General features: G+C 36.6%; 1 protein-coding gene across 2 annotated transcripts in view; it reads left to right on the forward strand.

Moving 5' to 3' along the window:
- LOC149089128 (uncharacterized) overlaps positions 1-21,155 on the forward strand; it is a 29,684-nt gene extending 8,529 nt beyond the window's left edge. The window contains exons 4-7 of one of the 2 annotated variants that reach the window (XM_089237290.1): positions 6,444-6,507; positions 15,207-15,246; positions 16,004-20,506; positions 20,867-21,155. In XM_089237290.1, coding sequence (XP_089093416.1) covers positions 6,444-6,507; positions 15,207-15,246; positions 16,004-20,506; positions 20,867-20,871 — 4,612 coding nt within the window. In that variant the 3' untranslated portion in view covers positions 20,872-21,155. Of the gene's footprint in view, positions 1-6,443; positions 6,508-15,206; positions 15,247-16,003; positions 20,812-20,866 lie in introns of those variants that run through there. The other variant, XM_089237284.1, reaches the window with a different exon arrangement.
- Positions 21,156-23,038: the final 1,883 nt, after the last annotated feature.

Below are 23,038 nucleotides of genomic sequence, written 5' to 3' on the forward strand. Positions count from 1 at the left end.
GAAGATAAACCCAGGTTTCATGGTAGACATTTGATAATAAAATAAGACTTCTTTCTTTGAAAATGCTCCCTTTGTATACTAAATCCAGGGTTGGCAAGGTTTTGGACAGTATGGGTCACCATGATTTTTAGCGCACTGTTCAAAACCTCTTCTTTAAAAGTGAAAAACTTTACAATTTGATGAAGTAATTTCTATAATCAAATAATAAACTTAATATTATATTAATTACATTAAATATAATAAAATTTTAAAATTAAACAGTATATGTAAAGGTTAGTATAACTGATATCTCTCTCTCAGGTTATCAAGCTATGGGATTACGTTTAAAATCTGACGTTAAATGTTTGATTTACTGAAACATGAAAGATACAAGAATGAGATAAAAATGTTACATGAAAATTAGAAAAATTCAATAGATATGATTATAGAATAAAATTAAACTTGTGTAATAATCAAACACAGCCGTGCCGCTTAATATTCGATAACACTTAACTAATTTAGCTGCCCTATCTGTGCCCAAGTTGGCCTATCGCTACAAAATTTTGAAATATTATTTAAATTGATGCATAACTTATGGGACACTAAAATAAAAAAATGTGTTGAAGACTGTCTTTTGATAAGCCTTCCTCTTCCAGTGTTTTCTAACTGCTGTCTACCATGTGAAAGAATTGTATATATAGTTTGCGTTTATTCAACGAAATATTTTTAGCTTCATAAGAGCAACAATTGAAATTTAACAAAAATTTTGGTGTCTTGAAGTCTTTTATCATCATATAGGCATAATCAGTTTTTGTGAAATTATATTCTGTTAGTCATGTTTAGGTGCTACATAGTGGCCTCATGTTGTTCTGATATTTTTCTTCATTTAAAATTAATTTCTTAAATTCAAAATTGAGAATGTGGAATAAAAAGTATCATTTAAAAAGAAAAAAAATAAAGTCAAAATGGAACAATTTGCATTTAATAAACATTATAATGATGTAAATATAAAAAAAACAATAACGTAATATCTAATGAAAAATTATATTTATGTTGAGTTTCACAATAATGCAATGATCGTAACTGTGACTCTCTACCTTCAATATAATGTCTTTTCAAAAGAAAAGTGTTCTGGCAGATTTGGCGGGGTTTTGGACAAGCATTGTCTTAATTATAGTACCTGCTTCATAATCATACTTGAAAAATAAGATGTGAAGTACAAATAATATATACATTTAGTACAAAATAAAAAATTGGAAACAGTGTTTATTCTATATATAAAAATATACATTCAAAATCTGAAACTTCTATTGTAATTTTAAGAGTAAGGAAAGTATCAGAAAATACAAATGTGACACAGTAAATTCAATTATTAAAATTTGGGGAACTGATTCCCGAATCATGATTATTGTGATGATTAAATTTTAATAATTATTATCCTATGTGAATATTGATGCCTAAGTTGCAATTGCGGTAAATTTATTGGATTATTCAAATTTTGGGTAATTGAACTTTTTTCAGTGACTTTTGCTATGGCATCAATAGCTATCGCTATCATATGAAGTGGGAGAGTTCAAATTTCGTATTCAATATAATAAAGAGAAAAGGGAAAAAGCCTTTAGCCCAGGGCTCCCACTCGCCCTACTTTTCTTACTTTTTGGTAAAATGTCCTACTTTTGTCCTACTTTCTAGTTTTTGTCCTACTTTTCTTATTTTTTTACCAAATCCTATTGACAAAATTTGTGTAATTGATTTTAATTGAGCAGGAAACTATGTTGGCGAATGCAATTAATGATTCTGCCAAAGCAGAAATTGTATCATTTTAAGGTAATTTGGAGGAGGGGGGGTGTATGTGGACCATTTGATTGATTAATTTTTCATTTGCTTAGTTTGAGGGTTCAACAAGTATAGTAGTCATTAAAACTTCTGTCTGGATGGAAAAATGATTTTGTATTTATTACTTCATGGTCTCGGACAGTAACTTTCATCATTCAAAATTATGGTGCAAATAAGTGAAACAACAGTTTGCATTTCAAAGCAGTTGGATACATAGGCGTATTCTAGGTTTGGTGATTCTGATGCTACCCAATAGCATTCAGTTGTCTTCTGTATTTTTAAGGCATGAAGAGGCATAAACAATATTTACAATGCTGCATTACAAGTGCTTCATTTGTCAAAAATGATTACACTGGCATTGAACAGTAAAATGTGAACAAAACAGTATAATTTAAAAATGATGAACAATGCAGTAAAACTATCTGGTCACCTTGCCTTATTTACATTGGATCTTGTAATTTACACATTTTGCATTGTGCCTTCGAAAGTGGTCTCAAAGGCGCCTCATTCTTAAAAAACTTACGTCTTCGAAATTTACTGTGCCTTGTCGAAGAGAGTTGACATGCTCTTCACTTTGGAAGACTCCAAAAAAGAATGTAATGTATATGAGGAGAGACAGCAAAGAATTATCTGTGATTGCTAGTGCACTGTTTTGGCCAAAAATTGGTTTTGTAACCAAGTCATTTGTCATTTTGTTTTGGCTAGACTGAAATAGTGCTAAGGGGGAAAAAAAGTTAATTCAAAATTAATTTTTTTATTAAATTATTAAAAAATTTTTTTTGCAAATTAAAAAATTTTACATAATCATAGCATGATGGAAAAAAATTCCTAAAAAAAATTTTTTTTTGAAAAAAATTTTTTTTTTAGGAATTTTTTTCCATTATGCTATGATTATGTTGTCTAAGGGGGTTACCCTCCCCCATCCTACTGCGTTTTCCTACTTTTTCTCATTTTTTGAGTGGGAGCCCTGCTTTAGCCATTTAAATGTACAGAACATGCACTATACCTCTTTTGCCTCCATCATCACCACCTTAATTTTATGGCCACTTACTTGAAGGGCCGCTTAAAAGATTGCGTAATAGCCCCTCTGTATTCTCTCTCTCCCTAATATTGAAACCTATCCCTTCACGATTGTATTGCCACCTGCAGGCAATTGACTTTATGGTTTTATTTCATCTATTTTTTACGCATTCCTTCCTGGGAATATGTGTCGTTTCTGACTCTTTCTTTGCTCACGCTCTTTTTTTAAATTTTCTCTTCTTTTTTTTGTACAAACCCCCACAGAAAAAAATGTTTCCTCCCATATAAGCATCAAAGATCATAGGGGTGAACCTGACCAATGACGTTAATACTAATTTGTATCTATGTAATCCTTATTACCCAATAGAAGGATTTTCTTTTTAAACCAGACTACTAATGTTAAAAAGGGGGTTGGTGCCCCTTAAAACTTTACTTTTTTGAAATTTTTGAAAAATTCAAGGCGGATTGATTAGTGCAAGTTAAGAATCAAGTTGGAAAAAAAAGATGAAGTAGTACTTAGAATTTGTTTACATGGTAATTTTCCTTCGGACGTTGGGAGCATCCAAGACAAAGGGGATGGAGGAAATGGTAGGAAGGAGGTTCTTACCACATTTTAAGTTGTAATATGGAGATATGGGAAACAGATAAAATTGGGAAACTATTTAGAGCAATAAGGTAATTTAGCATTTAACATTAGAATCGCAGAGTGGGTCAATTTGACCCAAATCAAACTTTGTTTTCATTTATGTCTAAAACTTAGATGCAGGTGTTTAAAAAATTTTTTGTGACTTTTCATGATATTATATGAATATTAATTCATGAAAATTTTATCATCTTCACATTTCGTGTTTCAGAGCTATAAGCACTTATACCTAGAACTGCAGTTTGGGTCATTTTGACCCAACGTATTATTCTATAGGAAAAAAATGGGTGTATAATTTTCTGGGAAAGGGTTACTCTTTCTAAAAAGTATTTCTAAATGAAGATAGTGAAGAATAAAGGTCTTTTAAGGTCAAGGCCAATTTATTGTCCGAGGAGATTATCTTTTTTTCAATGGATAGGCAAGTAGAGCTAAATATTTTTTTTTCCTTTGTAAACTTGAATACCTGGTATTCTAACGGGACTGAAAGATTTTGGGAGAGTGAGAGCTTAACTCTAGAAAAAACATATAGTTGGAATTTCTGTAGGAAAATGATGTCACAGAAAAATAATTCTGGTTTGCACCAAATACTTTTTGCACGGATTTCCAAACCTTGTAAAGTATCTGCGTCCAATGAATCTCTCTCTTTCAGAGCACATAGTGATGCAACTGATCAAGCCATTTGAGAACAAGGCCAGAAATGCCTCAACTGACACCTATTTTTAACTACACTGAAGCTGGCTCAAATGCTAAAAGCCAAAAAATACGAGCTTAGTAGAGACGAAATCGAAGAGCTATATTATCCAACGCAATAAATATAGTGGAACTACAGTTGTATGAAACATCACTACTGGAAAACAATGATGCCATAATGTCAATTTATCAAGGAAAGAACGATATAAGTTTTTCATTACTCAGCATGTTTCATCTGGCAGTCGATATTGGCAGTAGTAGCCCAAAAAGTATAACAATCGTAGTTGTAGCAGTCAAATGCCCAGAAAGTATTCGGTGAAAGTGACATCACAAACGTTTTCTACAACATCCTAGATCTCACTATAAAAATATTCTTGGATTTTGCATAGAGCAGTACAGAAGGCCAGAACTATTTTTCGAACGCTGTTCCTCTAAAATCTTATTGAAGAGCTGTGTTCATCATACGTGTTGCCCTTGCGCCAAAGGAAAGGTTTGTGCGCTCTTGATCATGTAACTGCTCATCATTAATTCCACTTATCAGTAAGAAATCAATACTTATATCATCTTATTTTTACTGAATTACATCATTTTTCAGCTAATTTTGAAGCCCATTTTATATTCATAAACTAATATATTTTTCCGTTACGAATACGCAATTAAACAACATTGAATAAGAGTAGGGAAAAACACAGGAACCAAAAAGAAATTCCTGTTTTTGCTATGAAACACTGTTTTTTCACAGTTTGGGTCAATTTGATCCACTCCGCAGTTCTAGGTATGCCAAAAGTGCAACGGTTCTAGTGTTGATGAGATTTTCCCCTCTTTAATGCCAAAAAAATTCCAACATCCAATTCAGATTTATGACACCTGAATTTTAAATTTATACAATATATTGTTTCTTCCTATGCTACTTGAAATTTTGCATCGATAATTATTTTAATAATTTGATATTTGTGTGTGAAATGGTGACTGTTTTCATGATTTTTTTGTTTGATTAAATATTAAAATTTTACAGTCACGTGATTATTTCACGAGTCATCATTTCTTTAAATGTGTATTGGACCACTAGGAGCCTGGTTAAATCTAGATAATTGCATTTATATTTCCCGAGGTCTGATATAACACTTTGGACTTCAAATTAACCAAGTTTGACTGTATTTGGTTAATCAGTGAATGGATTATATGTTCAAATTCTTTGGCCCCAAAAGAATGAGATCCAGGCAAATGGGTAATTTGCCAATGTGGAAATCGGGTCCCTTTCCGTATCATACTATAATGCAAATGTGAATTTGCCCCCACCCCACCCAGAATTTTTTGCGACAAGCTGCCACTCTGCTGCATTTCAAATGCACAATGTACGTGACGGATCAGAGGATGCTTTGTGGAATGAGAGTGAAAAAAGGGCGAGTTATGGCTAAACTTTTGATGAAAGATGATAGTGCCAAGAAAACATGGTTGTTCGCCTTAATATGTGCATTTAATGCTTATTATCTGTTGATAAACAAAATAAGGAGCTGCATTAATAAATCTGCTTTTCCTAATTTTGATCTATAAAATCATTTGATATGTGAGTAAATATGGTAAGTCATGGGAAAAGTCGCTAGATTTTCCTTTGGGTATGTGGCAGTAATGACTGGTAATTTATCCTCTGTTCAGCAATAATTGGTGACTTTGCTCTGATTGGCGGCAATGGTTAGAACAGTTTCACGCTTTCCGGGGGAACTACTATTTTACTTCCATTAGAGGAAAATCCCTGCTTTGGTTTGAATTACAAATATCTTTTTTGTTTGTTTGTGTGCTGTTTTGTATTTCAGAATTTAGATCCGCCTGAAAATATCTCTGATTCTTATTCTACAAAATTGGTAAATCATTCAACCATAACACTTCACTCATAGTTAGAAAAACTGAGGGGCAGATGACAGCACTACACATAACAAGCATTACACAGAAACAAACTTTACGTCAGGTTGCACTACACGTACACGCACATTCCCGCATGTACCGATTCGTTGGGGTTCGTTGGGGGGTTCCGCGGGAAGGGGGTTGCATGTGTGGTGTAGCAGTAGTGGGTAGGGCCTCCAAAAAATGGCTCGGGGATCCATGATGTTCTTAAGTCAGCACCTCGTTGGGCAATTTGCCTGTTGTGGTGTTGTATTTGTATTTGTATATTATTATTATTACTCTAATTCTTTTGATATCAGAATCTATTTGAGTTGTGTGAATACATATTCGAATTTTATGAGCATTGCTTAACCTTTTTTTAATTTTATTTCAGGGAAAAAATTGATGCTTATCATGCATGCAAAGAGATGCTGGACAAATGGCATGATAAATACAAAGTAAGAATTGAAAATTTGATTTTTTTTTTAATTGAACACTATATGCATACAGTTGGACCCGCTTTTAGCAAAAGTCTGGATACAAGCTACATACAGTTAACGATTGTTTTTACAAACCGTGTGGACTCTTAATAATTAGTTCTTAAATGGCAAAGAAGAAGGGAATAGTATATTGCGATTGAATAATCTACATTTGGGTGTACCCAAAATTCCAAAAAGGAACACAGCTATATGCGTTTCGGAACTATATGAAGTTCCTTCATCAGTAGCAGAAACAAAGAAGAAAGGAAATATTGAAAAAACTCCTTATAGTGGGAGTTACTCGCTGTTGTAGACGAGTCAAATTCAAAATGAACCGGCAACAAAAGAGTAGAGTAAGAGGATGGAAAAAAGAAAAATGGCGGAGCCAATCGCAACCGAGAACGCGATAGTGATGCTGATGGAGAAGAATAATTATTGTAGAAACTGTTGCCAGATTTTTGAGAAGGGTGGTGTGCTAGATAGGTCGTTGACCAACTGGTGTGTTTTTGTTGATGTGGAATGATTCGAAGAAATCCAAGTCAGACGGTGAGGGACATTTTTGGGTGATTTTGGCAGAAGAGAAGTCAAATTTATGGTCAAAGGACCAGCAGTGTTGGGCTATGGATGAGCGGTTAAAGTCTTGGTTGCTTACGTATGTTCTATGCTCATTTAAACAGTATTTTAGGGCACGTTTAGTTTGGCCTATGTATATGATAATCTGCATTGGCATGAAATGCTGTAGATGCCCCAGTTGTTGAGTGTGTCAATGGGATCTTTTAGTTGAGAGAAACGAAGTTTATTGACGGGGGTGTAAACCACTTAAAAATTGTATTTTCGAAGGATTTTAGCGATGCGTTTTTGGGAAGAAAGGCAAAATGATTGAGTTTTTGTATTCAGGTTTAGGCTTGGTTTTGGAAGTGTTTTTAATCAGTTTGCTGTGTAGATTATCAATGAGAGAGCTACGTTAGCCATGATCGACTGCTATTGCTCTAAGTATATTCAGTTCAGCATCGAGTAATGTCTGCGAAGAGCAGATATTAATGGCTCACTTCACGTATGTGTAGAACGAGGCATACTTTTGTGCCAGAGGATGCGCAGAGAGGTTGTGAGAGGGTAGAGAAACAGCAAACAGTTTGCAAAATACAAATGTCCAAATTCATCCAAAAATGTCCCTCACCGTCTGACTTGGATTTCTTCGAATCATTCCACATCAACAAAAACATAAACCAGTTGGTCAACGACCTATCTAGCACACCACCCTTCTCAAAAATCTGGCAACAGTTTCTACAATAATTATTCTTCTCCATCAGCATCACTATCACGTGATTGGTTGTGATTGGCTCCGCCATTTTTCTTTTTTCCATGATCTTACTCTACTCTTTTGTTGCCGGTTCATTTTGAACTTGACTCTTGTCTACAACAGCGAGTAACTCCTGCTATAAGGAGTTTTTTCAATATTTTCTTTCTTCTTTGTTTCTGCTACTGATGAAGGAACTTCATATAGTTCCGAAACGCATATAGCCATGCTCCTTCTTGGAATTTTGGGTACACCCAAACGTCGATTATTCAATCGTATTATCAAACCCAAAAGGTAATTCATTTCTAATAGTATATTGTTTGGGATCTGGAGGCTAAGCTCGTAAAAACATGCAGTTCATTAATTAGAAGCTAGTAAAATTGAGCATCGACTATATCTGTTTGGTTTGGTACAAACCTTCAGTTTTGCTTCAAATATTTACCTGAAAATTGGTCATTTTTCTTATCTGGGTCAAAATGACACCCCATTGGCCATTCTAGGTATTTCTATGATTATTTATTTTAATAATTAGCAAAATATAAATATTTGTCACAGTATATCCTGAAGTATTTTAAGTCAAAAAAATACCAGCTTCAACATTCTATCGTATGTTGAGATAACGCATGAGGAAATCGAAAAAAAGGTCAAAATGTCTCAGACTGTGCTTCTAGAGTTAATGTTGCTATTACCTAGGTTAAACACTGGGAAAAATCCCTGCTTTCACTTAATTTTTTTTTCTCATACACCAAAACGTCCATTCCTATTATCTTAGGCAGGGATGAGATGCTGGTGCTTAATGAAATCAGTTTTCCATGCATTAAAAAACTGTTTTAGAAGTTATCTTCTCCAGATTTGTGACAGTATTGCTGGAAGGAGGGAAAAGTGTTTATGCATGGATTCTTGTTGTTCTACAGGGTTTGTACAGTCCTTGAAAAAATTAGTTCATTTTCACGTCATGAAAGGTTCTTGAAAAATAATTTTTGTGTGAATTTCTTCGATCAATTTTTGTCTCCCCTCCACTTTGAACTATTTTCCACGAAGACAAAAATTAGTAGAGCAACGATGAATTATGGGACAATGTTCAAAACAGAACCTGCATCAGCAAAACACTGTGCTTTAGATATTACTTCAAAATATTTCAATTGATTAGATAATGAATGTCAGTTGCATATATGTTGGCTGACGATATTTCCCGGAACTGGAAATTGGGATCTCAAATACGGGACAGTTGCCAATTGTTTCCAGAAATGATGCCAAAGACAAGCAAAGCTCAACCAATTATTGCTATAGTATCCAAAAAAAATGACTAAAGGCATAAGGATGGAGCACCATTGCATTGAAGCCAGGGCATGGAAAAAATCATGATTTAAAAAAATCAATTTTTTAAATTTAAATCAGATTTTTTCGATTAAAATTAACTGCTTTTTTTAAAGTAAAACAAATCTTGTTAATCATTAAGAATGCATATTTTTCTCTAGAAAAAACATGTAGCTCAAATTTCTGTAGGGAAATTATGTCAGAGAAAAAGAATAAAATTCTGGCTTGCACTCCGAATACATTTTGAAAGGATTTCCAAACCTTGGGAAGGATCAGCGTCCAACCAATCTCTCTTTCTTTCAGAGCACATAGTAATGCAACTGATCAAGCCATTTGAGAACAAGGGCAGAAATGGCTCAGCCGACATTTTTTTTTTACTACACTGAAGCTGGCTCAAATGCTAAAAGCCAAAAAGTAAGTAGGGGCTGTGAGACTATATTATCTGACACAATACAGTGACACTACAGTTTCATGAAACACTGCTACGAGAAAACAATGATGCCGCAATGAAAATTTATGAAGGGAAAAAATGTTTCATTACTCAGCACAATATCGAAAGTAGTTCTCCCAAAAAGCTTCCAGAAATAATTTCACGCTACAATTTAACAAAGTTTGCTGTAGTTGTAGCTGATCAAATGACCAGAAAATGTTCGGTTAAGCCCGTCCAGTGGCCTGTCCACATTTTCTACACCATCTTAGCTCTCAGTGTAAAAAAAAATCTGTATTTTGTATAGAGCAGTACAGGAGGCCAGAACTATTTTTCGAACACAGTTTCTCTAAAATTTTATTTTTTATTGAAGAACTGGGTTCATCATACTTGTTGCTCTTGCGGACGAGAAAATGTCTCTGTGCTCTTGATCATGTAACTGTTCGTTAGCCATAAGCAAAAATAAATAAAAACAAACAAATAAGTAAACGAGTCTGATGTCAGGCAACATCAAAATGTGGAAACAAAACTGTCAATTTTTGCATGGGTTGTGCAACTTCAACATGAGGTGAATGTGTAAGAATAATGAAAAAAAAAATTTCTCTACTGCTCATCATAAATTCCCCTCCTGATATCAGTAAGAAATCAATACTTATTTGACAGAATCATATTATAGACATTCTCATACTTAATTTCATACACTTATTTTACATCTTTGTCACATTATGGGATTACTGAAAAAAGTTTTTGTACTCAACAGTGTAAATAATGTATACTAAGTCTTATTTTTACAACATTGCAGCAATTTTTAGCTAATTTTGAAGCCCATTTTACAAATATAGTTTTCCATTATGAATATACAATTAAACAACATTGAATAAAAGGAGGGAAAAATTCAGGAAAACCGAAAATAAATTCCTGTTTTCGCTATGAAACACTGTTTCTCCACAGTTTGGGTCAATTTGACCCAGTCCGCAGTTCTAGGTATACCAAAAGTGCCGTGGTTCTAGTGTTAATCAAGAACCCCTAAGGCAAAATGTTTTGCATTGTTCTGCAATGAGACCTTGACTGACTGGAAATGTTCTAAAGTAAAAATTCTTAAAACAGCATCTCTTCTACACCTTTCTTATAATCCCAAATTGTTCTGCAACGTACGTCACAGATTTCTCCATATTCTGCTTTGGGTTTGGGGTCAAGAACTTTACCACATTTCAATAACATGCGTACCACACTTAATAAGGTTAGAAAGAGTAATAAAAAAAAAGTTTTAAGTAATAAGTTTTATAAAGGTATAAGGTTAGAGAGAGGGGAAACCCTATTTTTTCTCTGCCCTATTTTTCTTTTTGGCTTGAAGTAATTGTAAAAATGGTACCTGCATGGTGTGCTTATGGCTATTCTGAAACAAGTCACAAAGGAGTACTCCTATCGTTTCACAGGCATCTACACTATCTACCAATAAGTATTTGGACACCTGTGATAGAAAAGAAAAACTAACTTTATTCAAAATCAATAGTTGGTAGAGCCTCCACGAGAGGCAATTACAGCATGAACCCTCCTGGGCATACTTTCCACAAGTCCTTGTGTGACGGCTAGTGGTATTTTCTTCCACTCGGCTTGGAGAAGACATGTCAGTTCCTTCACCGATTTTGGACGGGTAGGGCACCCCTTAATTCGGTGATCCAACTCGTTCCAGAGGTTCTCGATAGGGTTCAGGTCTGGGCTCTGGGCAGGCCAGTCCATTCGATGAACCCCATTGGCACCATACCAAGCCTTGGTTAACCTCGCAGTATGACAGCAGGCATTGTCATCCTGGAAGAAACAGGGGTCCACCCCGTAAAACTGCCACAACGTAGGAAGCACATTGTCATCGAAAATAGTGCAGTAGGCATCGGCGTTGAGCTTACCATGAATGGGGACCAAGGGTCCCAGTCCATACCAGGAGAAACACCCCCAGACCATAATTCCACCTCCGCCGAACTTGACTGTTGGCACAATGCATTCTGGCAGGAGACGTTCTCCAGGCAGACGCCAGACCCAGACCCTGCCATTCGAACGGTAGAGGGTGAACCTTGATTCGTCGCTCCAAACAACCCGTTTCCACTGATCTACAGTCCAATTGTGATGTGATGTGATGTGCTTTGCACCACATTAACCGAGCAACGCGGTTGGACTTTGTGATCAAAGGCTATGGGCAGCAGCACGACCATGAAAACCAATCAGATGTGCTTCCTTACGGATAGTATTCATTGAAACAATACTCCCTGATGCCTGTTGAAACTCCTCGCGGATGAGGGCCATCGGTTGGGTGAGGTTCTTCCGAATTTCTCTGGACAGCACCCGTCGGTCTCTATCAACCAGTTTCGTTGGTCTGCCGACTTGGGGCAAATTCCGACAATCACAGCTCACCTTCCACTTCTTAATCACATAGGCCACTGTCGATTTTGGGTACTTCAGCTCGCTAGATATGTCCCTTAAGGATTGGTCATTTTTATGATACCCGATAATTATACCTTTCTCGAAATCAGAGAGCTCCGAACTGCGCGGCATCTTGCATGCGACTAATGCCGATGTTGTTTCCTACACGATATATACCGGCGGAGGGCGTGACGTATCTCAGGACCGCAGACATCGTCATTTGCATAGGTGTTCAAATACTTATTGGTAGATAGTGTATTATCATACATATTTTTGTTTTTGGATATAAGGTAATAAAACTTGCATTTGTGAAGAAAGGTCAAGGCTCATGTTTTCTGGCAAGAAAACTCTTTAGTTCTTGCATATTTTTAATATCTGCCTTAATTTATAAGGCTATTAATAATTAGCCTAATAACTAGTATTTTTCCTGTATTGTGTTGTACATAATTTCTTCATAAAGTAAATATGTAATTTTCACAGTATTTTTAATAATTTTTTTCAAATTTTTAGGCTGAAGAAAAATTTTGGAAAGTAGATAAATATTTTTTAAAGTTGGTGATCGTCTGATGAACAAAAACTAGATAGTAAGGAAATTTTCTAAAAGATAGAAAGGGGGAAAAAGCTTATAGCTTATCTAACATTCGCTGAATTTCTTGGGAAGCCCTAACTTCAAACTTGTTGAATTCAAGTTATGATTAAAAAAATTACCAATTTCTCGGGGCGGCGGGGGTCGCAGAACTCCTTTAAGAAAAGCAATTCTAAAACCATCAAACAGAAAAGAAATGAAAAAGAAAAATAACAAGCACAAAATTAGAGATGGCCAACCACTGCAACTCCTCTCACGACAGTCACGTGGTGTCATGTGGACATGCTGCGTGAAAGAAAGGAATAGACTCACCTACTCTATTATATATCTCCTCTAAGATACCACATGAGGTCATTAAAGTGAAATAGAGAAAAAATGGAATTTAAATTTCGTGATTCAAATCAATGATTTTTTAATAAATCAAATGATTTTAATTGTGATTTATATCAGCGTACTCTTATTGAAGCAGGAGATTTAAGTGGATTTTAGGGCCATTAAAGTATTTCTTTGTAAATCTGTCCAAAGTAACGAACTTCGAGAGTCTGGCGACGACTCTGATGATTTGGCAATGTCATAGTACCAAGAGAGAAGTGTAACAATATGGTGAGAATCAAGGAGATTATTCTGGAAGGTTTCTTTTTCCTATATAACGGAACCACCAGGATGGAACTATGAGCAGTTTTGTTGAGTTTTAGAGATATCTTGGTTTTTTGAGAGCTCTTGTATGTGAGAAGTCACTCCCGGTTTAGCGTGTTTCGTCAAATCGCTGTTTGTAAAATAGCTGTTCTGTAAAATCTGCATTGTCCTTAAAATTGCTTCATGCTTGCAAGAGACATTATCCGAAACATTATATATATATATATATATATATTACATATAATATAATTTATAAGTTGGAAAATATATATATATATAATTTTAATACTTGATCTAAGCGAAGAATCAAAATTCAAGTGGGCTCTCTGTTGAAAATACGAGAACTAATAGGGCATTTTTTTTTAAAGAAGTTGGGGAAAATACAAATAATTCTTTGAAAATCAGGAATGTCCTGGGAAATATAGGTCATATGATCACCTTATGTGAATGACTATGTCCATTTTTATTTATCTTTTTTTATTGAGTTTTGTTCAATACTGGTTCAGATTTCATTTATATGTTAAACAACTATGTAGTTTCATTTATATGTTATACTAGCTATAATACCCGGCGCTGCCCGGGTTTTCTTAGTGAGGCTGTTTGGTCATGTGATATCTCCCTCTTTCTTTGAGGGACATGCAAACCGTGTCGAAGTTAACCAATATGGCGACTTCCTGCGCGACTTCATGAAAGAAACAAATCTAGATTTAAAAAGAAACGTAAAAAAAAAAAATATATATATATATATATATATTTTTTTTTTTTCTCTTTTTTTAAAGGGTGCTAGGTATTTTGATTCTCCCCCCCCCCCCCCCCACCACCCGCCTTTGAACTTCAAGTTATCCATCTCTGCCTGTTTCTGCTTCAAAAATGCTTAATTGAAGCTGTGGATTTTTTTCGATGTATTTTATACAGGCCCATAATTAATTTTAAAACAACCTAAACTATATGAATTTATGCAGTTGAAAATTAAAAGACAATACGGAGACATTACCCCACCAAATTTCCACATTTCTACATTAAAATCGGCAATTTTAACACTGATTTCTATGAGGATTACCCTTTTCCTGACCCTCAAAGCGATGCTGATAATGATTATGACGTCATTCAAAAAACCTCATTATAGGTAGAATTGAAAATGTGGCAAACCATTATAAAGGCATAAATATTATACACATACTGACAGCGTTGAAGAAATGACAAACCATTGTAAAGGCATATGCACGTCTTACACGATTGATAGGGAACCACAGTAACCAAAGTAAACGTTCGGATAGTGATTGTTGAGGCCCAAAAACCATTGTTGCCCGACAGTTTTTTGCCCATTTGGGGCATTTTCCCTGCTCTGACGAACTTTTAAAGTAGCCTATCGTTGTTCAAGTCGGGTCCTATTTGGTATATATGTAAAATTTGGTGACGATCGATCTAAAATTGTAGATTTGTATAGAGAACACACACACACAGACAGACATACAGAAATCAATTCTATATATATAGATTATATTAATTATTAATATTACATTATATTTATTTATATGTTAAACAACTATTATATGCTTTTTTAAAGACCGTTAGAACTTAATTGTTTCAAAAATTATATATCATTTATAAACTAGCATTTCAAACTCAAAATTTATAAGTGGATGCAGAGCCAACCTTAGGTGGGTGCGACAGGTGTAGTTACGGGGTTCCATACCTATGGTAATTGAAGTGAAAAAATATACATATATATCAAAAAGAAAGTTTATAATTTTTTTTTTTGTAGTGAACAAGATGTCTGAGCTTCAATTGATTTGATTCTGGAATTTTCACCGATTGTAGAATTAATTGTGAAATTCATGAAAACGATGAAAACTTATTCTGAATTTTCATCGTTGAGTAGACATTTTTCATCATTCCTGTACATATTATTATTATTATTATTATTTATTTTTTTTTACTTTGGAAAGAGTATGAACCATGTTCTATTTGCTTAAAAAACCATATTTTTACATCTACAGGCCGTAAAAGGAACTGGTGATAATAAGAGGCTAGACGATGGTAAGTAAATAATATATATATTTTTAAAATCAATTGAGTGCAGTACTTTGCAATTGCATTTGCAAAGTTCTTCAAAAATATTTCATCTTCATTTCTTGCTATCATCCATTGTCCAAATCACTGAGGAATGTTTTATTTTTGTGAGGAAAAGACAAAATTTGTCATTCAGCCTCTCCACGGTGAAATCTGCAAGATAACTTGTATCCCAGATGACCATTCACTCTGTTCAGTTTGTCTGCCCCTTTTCTTTTTTTTTTTTGGCCAGATGACAATTTTCCTTTAGCATGATTTTGCGTGGCATGTTGTAACATAGTGGTGTTATTCATCATGGATAATTCATGAAATAAAGAAGGCGACAGTTGTTTTTGCTAAATAATTTTGCGATTTCTTTTGGCAAGTTCTTGTGCTAGATTTTATCGCCGACAAACATGGCCTTCCTTTATCGGGCTTCACATTTTTTGTTGCTATGATTTCGATGTGAGTGTAGTAATGACAGATAGTTTTACCCTACTGTTTGTCAATTATTTGTAACTTTGTGCACAACCAGTTTTTCCAAAGTGGGAAAGATCCTTAATTTTTTTTTTTTTTTTTAATGTTTTTTATATTTGTCTGTTACAGAATTTTTGGATCAGTACAGAAATCTCTCATTCTCCAAAGTTGGCAGCTATGAGCTTGGTATATCTGTACCTTATGTGACGCTTGATTATGGATTGTGGAATTTTTCTTTTATGAATTTTTTCTCTTTTTGTATTTTCAGAACCAAACACTTCCGGTGCAACAAGCAGCAGTGGAACCCAAAATGAGAGTGCTGAAAGAAATAAATCAAATGGCTCGACGCCTGGTTTGAATGAGAAATGGAAAAATTTGGCCAATATCAAGAAGGAGAAAACTGATGCGCCAAATCAACCCTGTCGATTAGCTTATGTTCAGCCGCAGCAGAGACCTCCTCCTTCTGATGTGACTCAAGTTTCTTCGAATGATCAGAGTTCGACCCCGAAAAATAAAGAAGTGGAGTTTGTATGTGCGTCGTGTCAGTTCAAAACAAAGGACGAAAACGACTTCATGAAGCACGCTCGGACAGACCACAGGACTGACCTTTCTTTGTGGTGTAAGCAGTGTGGCAAGTGCTTCAGCAACGCTGGAGTGCTAGTCTCCCATATTAAGGAAAGCAACTGCGAGAAAGAGGAAATGATATACCGTTGCGGCGTCAAAGAGTGCACCTTTGAGACTACCAGCGGCCAGACTTTCGTTCATCACCTCAGGCATTGTCACAAAGGAAGTCCGTTCATATTCTGCATACACTGTCAAAAAATATTCACTCTCCCTCACTGTCTTATTTTGCACATGCAAAATGAGTGTCCTTTCAAGGAAAAGAACCGTAAGAATCCAAGTGATGTTTCTGCTGCTCCCACTAATGCACCGCAAACCTCAGCTTCCTCAACGGCCAGTCAGCGTTCTTCCAATTCTTCATCACAAAACTCTGGGCAAAAAACTCAGAAGAAAGCGGTCGAGGAAGTAGCTAAACCCAAGACTAATAGTTTCAAACCAGTACCGCCCCCTCCTGCATCTTCACCTGCTGCTCCTGTTACGAAAGCATCAGCCACTCCTGCTTTGAAACGAGGGAATAACACCAGCCGTGGCAGAGGAGGAGGATCTAGAGGACGCAAAAGAACTAGAGCGTTGTATTCAGATAGTAGCGACAGCGAAGATCCGGATGATCCTTCCTGGAAACCGGAAGAGAGTCCAAATACTCAACCGAGACGCAGATCGGCCCGGTGGGCGAAGAAAGTCAGTGAATCGAAGAATCCGGATCTGTTTGATTCCGAAAATTCGTCTAAGAAGGCCAAACTTTCTGAGCAACCCAAAAAGGATTCCATCTTCTGTCCCTGTTGTGATTTTACAGCCGTGTTTGAGTCTTTGATGAATGATCATTACATTACGGATCATAAACATCCCAAGAGGAACTCATGTCTTGTATGCAGCGTGAAGTTTGAGTCAAAGCAGCTTTTCCTCGAACATTTTTCCAATCATCAGAGAGACAAAGAACAGAAAGAGAAGAGTAGCACGCCATCCATCATGGATGTACCTGACATCGACAGTTCGGATTCCAGAGACTCCAGAACAGAAGAAAGCTCGAAGGAGACTCCTGTGTCAGAACTTACAAAGGAGTCCGTTGTCATGCCAGAAAGCGCAAAAGGGTCTTCAACGCGAGATCAAAAGATGGATGTTTCTGTTGAAGCTGTTTCTGACGGCAAGGCACAGCAAGAAACCATTGATGTGAGAAACATGGATTTTGGCGGCGGCGTGAAAATACCTTACCAAACCACTATAAACGATAAGTTCCAGGGCCGTAAAATAAAAGGTTTTGAGGACTTGAAATCTATGGAAGACCTCCAGAAGATGAAAACCGAAACCAAATTAAAGCATTTCTATAAGTGCGTTCTGAAAGGTTGCAGCTTCACCACCGACGACAGCGTCTTCTATGTCTCACATCTCACAGAACGTCACAACAAGGAAGAGAAGTTCCGTTGTGCTTATTGTCTCAGTGAGATGACGAGTGCAAAACAGCTTGCCAGCCACATGTTGGAGAAACATGGCAGACGCTGTTATCAGTGCAGCCTGTGCTTCTACAGGGGCTCGAGCAAAGCACACGTGCAGCTTCACATGAAGAACATTCACCCGGGGAATAAGTTTGTGGTGTACACTTGCTCTACACATCTCACGCCAGATTACAAATTCAACACCGAACCAGAATTCCCGAACCTCACGACCACTTGGCCGTATATGTGTGCTATGGGAGATTGCAAGTATCATGCCTATGATATGAAGGATTTTGAGAAACATAACGAAGCGTCTCACAAGGGAGTTACAGTTTTTTTCTGCTATTACTGCAAAGTGGACTTCATATCATTCAAGAGATTGCTGTCCCATTACCACCTGCATGGTATCAATTTGTTCCAGTGCACCTACTGTGTGCACGGGACGGAAACCAAAGATGAGATATTGTTACACCAGGTGAATTGCCATCCTGACAAACCCTTGAAAGTCCACGTTCGTGCAGCTCCGGATTCGGATTTGTCCTCGGCCAGCAAAGGGAATGAGTCAAGCACTGAAGCACCCAAAAAAAGCAGTGCTGGTGGCTCTAATACAGAGAAGAGAAACGCCTTGAGAGCAATGATAAGCAGCAGTCGGGTAGTTGATGAGCTACCGAAACTGATCAAAAATTTTGAAAAGGATGTGTTCTGTAGGTTGCCATTCTGCGCCGAGAAGTTTGACACTCTCACAACTTATGCAGATCATCTTATAAAATCACATTGTGCGTCTAATATCCCCTGTCCATACTGTTCTTTGGTGCTCGATGATGGAGAGCTATTTGCTTATCATGTGGCCTGTCATGGATTGAACTTGTATTCATGTATCAACAAGGATTGTGGGTTCTACTCGTGGAACGAAAAAGAGGTAAATGAGCACATGAAAGAAGCTCACCAGTTGAAAAATGCAACAGCCACCTGTGTTAGGTCGTCGCCTGATCTTTTTGAAGCGCTGGATAAATCGGCTTTCGATAACTTAAAATTCGAAAATGGAAATTATGTTTGCTTATTCTGCTACTTGAAGGTGAGCGATAAGAATACGATGAAGAATCACATGTATCTGGAGCTCAAGTACAAACGCTTCTTGTGCAATCTGTGTAAGTCTAAATGCCACAGTCGCAAAGAAATATTCAATCATTTCAACGAGAATCATTCGCATCACAACATAAAATGCACTGTCGATAATAATCTGGAAACAGAGTACCTCGTCAAATCCTACCTTGTGCCGAGTGTGCAGAAGGTCATTCAGCTGTATGTCGAGAACGAAGCAAAATTGGTGAATCCCTTCTTGCCTCAGTTGCCGTGCTTCTCTAGTAAATATTCGTGCGAGACTTGCAGCCTGACATTTCAAACACTTAGGGAAGAGCAGTACCATCTCCACAGGTGCCTCCACAGAGGCTATCTGGCTTACGTGTGTAGTCACTGCGACAGTAGAACGACAGACCTGGTGGACATGAAGATCCACACGAGTGACTGCCATCCGCAAGCCAGCATCAGTTACGAGACTTTCCGCAACCAGTTGCTCGAGGAACAGGTCGGGAGGAACATATGCTCGAAGAGGGTCAAATTTCTGAGGAAGGTGATGGAGTTCCTGTTGCTTGACACAAGTCAGCTGAACGGCATAGCAAATAAAACCATCATTATCGAGCCGAAACTTTACAAGTGTGGACATTGCAAGTTCAACGACAGCTTCCGAACTAATGTACAGAAGCACTGTCAGGGTTGCCACAAGACGCAAGAGGAGAAAGTGAGTAAAGATTCCCCGGATCTGAAATTGCCCAAAATTACTCAAACTATAACATTGCCAGATGGGATTGAGGGGTGTGAAATGGAGATGGCCATGCCCGAAGATAAGACCACTAAGCGGTATATGTGCGGATTCTGCAACAAAAAAACCTACACGATTCCGGAGCTTGAGAACCACGTGGAGAGTTATCATTCCAACAGGGAAGAAACAGCTTATTCCTTTTATTACTGGCCTAATCCGGATTCAGACTTTTTGGCGAACGACACGGTACTCTATGAATGTGCTTACTGTAACATGAGCAAGGAAAACCTTCACAACCTCAAGCGCCACTGCAACAACTTGCATTCTGAGGTACCTTTCAAAGTCAGAGGAACTAAATCTGCAAATTGCTCTATTTCCCATTGTAAACACTGCAACTTCCAGGCACCGTCATTAGAGCTCGTCGAAAGACACACCCAACAATGTCATGGGGAGTCCTCCAAGAGGAAAGGGCCAATCAGTGACAATCCCGTGGAAAAGAAATCTGCGAAGAGCAGTAGCAGCGAGAAGTTCAAGTGCCAGCACTGTAGTGAGGGATTCGGATCACACCTGAAGATGCTCGCGCATGTCCGCAAGGAACATCCGCGCAAATCAAACACAAGGAAAGTGGCGGAGGATGGCAGCACGTTGCTGCTGACCTGCAATGTCTGTTCATTCGTAGGGGAGGAGATCCTGCTGTACGAGCACGTCTCTAAGAAGCACAGGGATTATGTAGGATGCGCATATTGCAAGAATTATTTTGAGACCGTTCCGGAGCTGGAACAGCATAACAGAGAGTCACACATGGGGCAGGAGCTGGTGATGATCAAGGCGGAGAATGCACCCCAGAGCCAGCATCACAGCAGCAGCAAAGACGGTTCCGAAGACGATCACTATGATCCCAGTAAGTCCTTTTACAATGTAACTCCAGAACCCGTAGACATGGATCGCGTAACTGTTACTGTTGATAAAGAGGAGGGGAATATGACGTTACCCGTTAAGTATCTCTATAAGATGTATGAATTGTTGCCTAATCTCGAGATCGAGGATGTAATGAAAGAGAAAAAATGAAACACATCGTTCTATAATTATTCTATCATTAAACATTTTCATTTGCATTACAATTTTTAAATTGCATATGGCGTCATCGATGCATATTTCACTCCTTATCGTCTTTTTACTTTGTGCGGTGTTCTCTGTTATTTTCCGTTCTTTCTTTCAACATGAAAATATCTGAAGTTTTTTTCTCCTTTGAATTTTCCAGGTTGAGCCGTTGTTTATTTTTTGTGTGTACAGCGCTACTGCTATTGTTTGGTTCGTTTGGCAAAATCGTCTCTTTGTCACATCATCCGAGACATTAAAAAGCAAATTTTGTTTTTTCTTTATTCCAGATCTTTTTCCATAGTATATGTTATTTCTATGTGAAATCAGTCAGGTGTTACGCTGTATTTTATTATATTTTTCACGAACATGATCTTGAGGACTTCACCGCTGCAAAATGTGCGAATGTGTTTTCATTTGGAATCAATAAAGCATCATTGAATAAGTCATGATAGAGAGAGAAGAGTCTGCGATTATTGATGGATATGATCTCTTCTTTTCTTTTTTTTTCTTTTTTTTTTATATATATATATATTCGAATCCTGATTTTCAAGCATATGTTCAGAATCCGTGATTTAATTTCCATAGGTGCTAGTGCTTCCGATCTTTATAGGAAAGCTCTGAAATCTTTGAATTGCATTTTGCAAAAATGAAAAAAGTCCGTTAGAAAAACTCTCGGTCATAGCCCTTGGCGGACAGTATTTCCTTGACAAAAAATATGGGAAATTAATATTTCAAAAACTTGTAAATTGTAGACTGTCACCAAATATGGTGCCGGAAATGAGTAAAGTTGCCAGATACCGTAAAACCTCTTTTTTGCTGATGCCAGTGGGACCAAAAAAATTTTTCTATAAAAGAGTGGGTGAACGTTAATCGAGTGTTTGAAATGCGTATGTTGTATCAAACAATGGGAAAATTATTATTAACCCATTAAAAGAGGAGTGTCTGTTAAAAGGGGTTTTACTATATTGTTAAAAATCGCTAATGGCGGGAAATAAATCACTGTGGAGTGGATTAAAACGAATTCTACAAAAAAAAAAAGGTTCAGTTATAATAAGAAAATATGTGGGGGATAAGTTTTCGTAGTCATGATTATTATATTCCCGCTCATGATCCGGCATGCCAGAAAAATCCATGGTCAGTAGTTTTATCGATTTGGATCTGTCGATCATTTGCAGCATGCCGGAAAAAAGCGAGGTTTTTAAAATTGTTTTACGAAAAATTTATTTTCATCAAGAATTAAATTGTTTACTACTTTGTCGGAAAGTTGATGCATATGTTCTTTTTATTTCCCCCTTAGCGAGTGACTTTTTTTACCAAAAGAAAAGTTACAAAATTAAACAAATCTATTACTAGAAAAAAAAAAAACTAGGGCTAGTCTGGTTGATTGGGTCGGTTAATCGATTAATCTGATTGAAATTTGCATAAAAAGTTTGTAATTTAGCTTGAATTATTTAACGAAACCAATTAAATGTCTCATTATGTACAGGGTGTTTTTATATCTCATCAACCGTTTGTTGTAGAGATTTAGGCCTCTTTCACACGGAGCGGACGCGGGTCCGCATACCCCTTTACATGAGGCCTTCACTTTTATTTGAAATTCGTGCATATGAACTATTTTTTCGCAATTTTTGTAATTTTCTCCTTCATCCCTAATTCAGTGCCCATAGGCAGCCTAGAGCCATTCTTCGGTGGTTTAATCTAGCGCCCCATAGAAAACGGGTATAGAGATGCCTTCATTCCGATCTTCACAAGTAGTCGATGGGAGAAAATATCTTAAAATATTTTCGGAAAAATATGAAAGAAAAATTCCAAAAACATCCAATATTCGAAAAATTCAGTCCAAAACATCGATGTTCCAAAAAAAAAAAAAAAAAAGATATCAAAGACTCTTTGCAAGTAGAAAAAAATTTAAGGGGTGGAGACTTTTTCAAAATGTCTGCTTAGAAATATTCACGTCACAATTCTGTCTTAGGACGGGACTTCACTCTAAAAGGTTCATGAAAGTTATTTTATAAAACGTGAAAAATTTCACCAATAAGATCACCGGTTGCATTTGTTTGAATGCAACCGATGCGCCTATTGGTTGAATTTTCAACTTTTTATGAAAGATCTTTTATAAAACTTTATAGTGTGATCCCTACCTTAAGCCCAGATTACACTATAAAAATTTCATAATAATTCTTTTAAAAATGCAGCCAATAAACTGTAATCGAGTAAATGCAATCAATAAATTTATTGGTTGCTCTTTTCAAGTTTTATAAAATAACTTTCATAAACCTTTTAGAGTGTAGTCCCGTCCTTAGATTAGTCACTTCTGAAATATAAAGGGCGC

The sequence above is a fragment of the Pholcus phalangioides genome, unplaced genomic scaffold (assembly GCF_987345545.1).
Source record: "Pholcus phalangioides strain wild (caught in Gottingen) unplaced genomic scaffold, Ppha-v1.0 ptg000002l_1, whole genome shotgun sequence".
In the NCBI taxonomy this organism is placed as follows: domain Eukaryota; kingdom Metazoa; phylum Arthropoda; class Arachnida; order Araneae; family Pholcidae; genus Pholcus; species Pholcus phalangioides.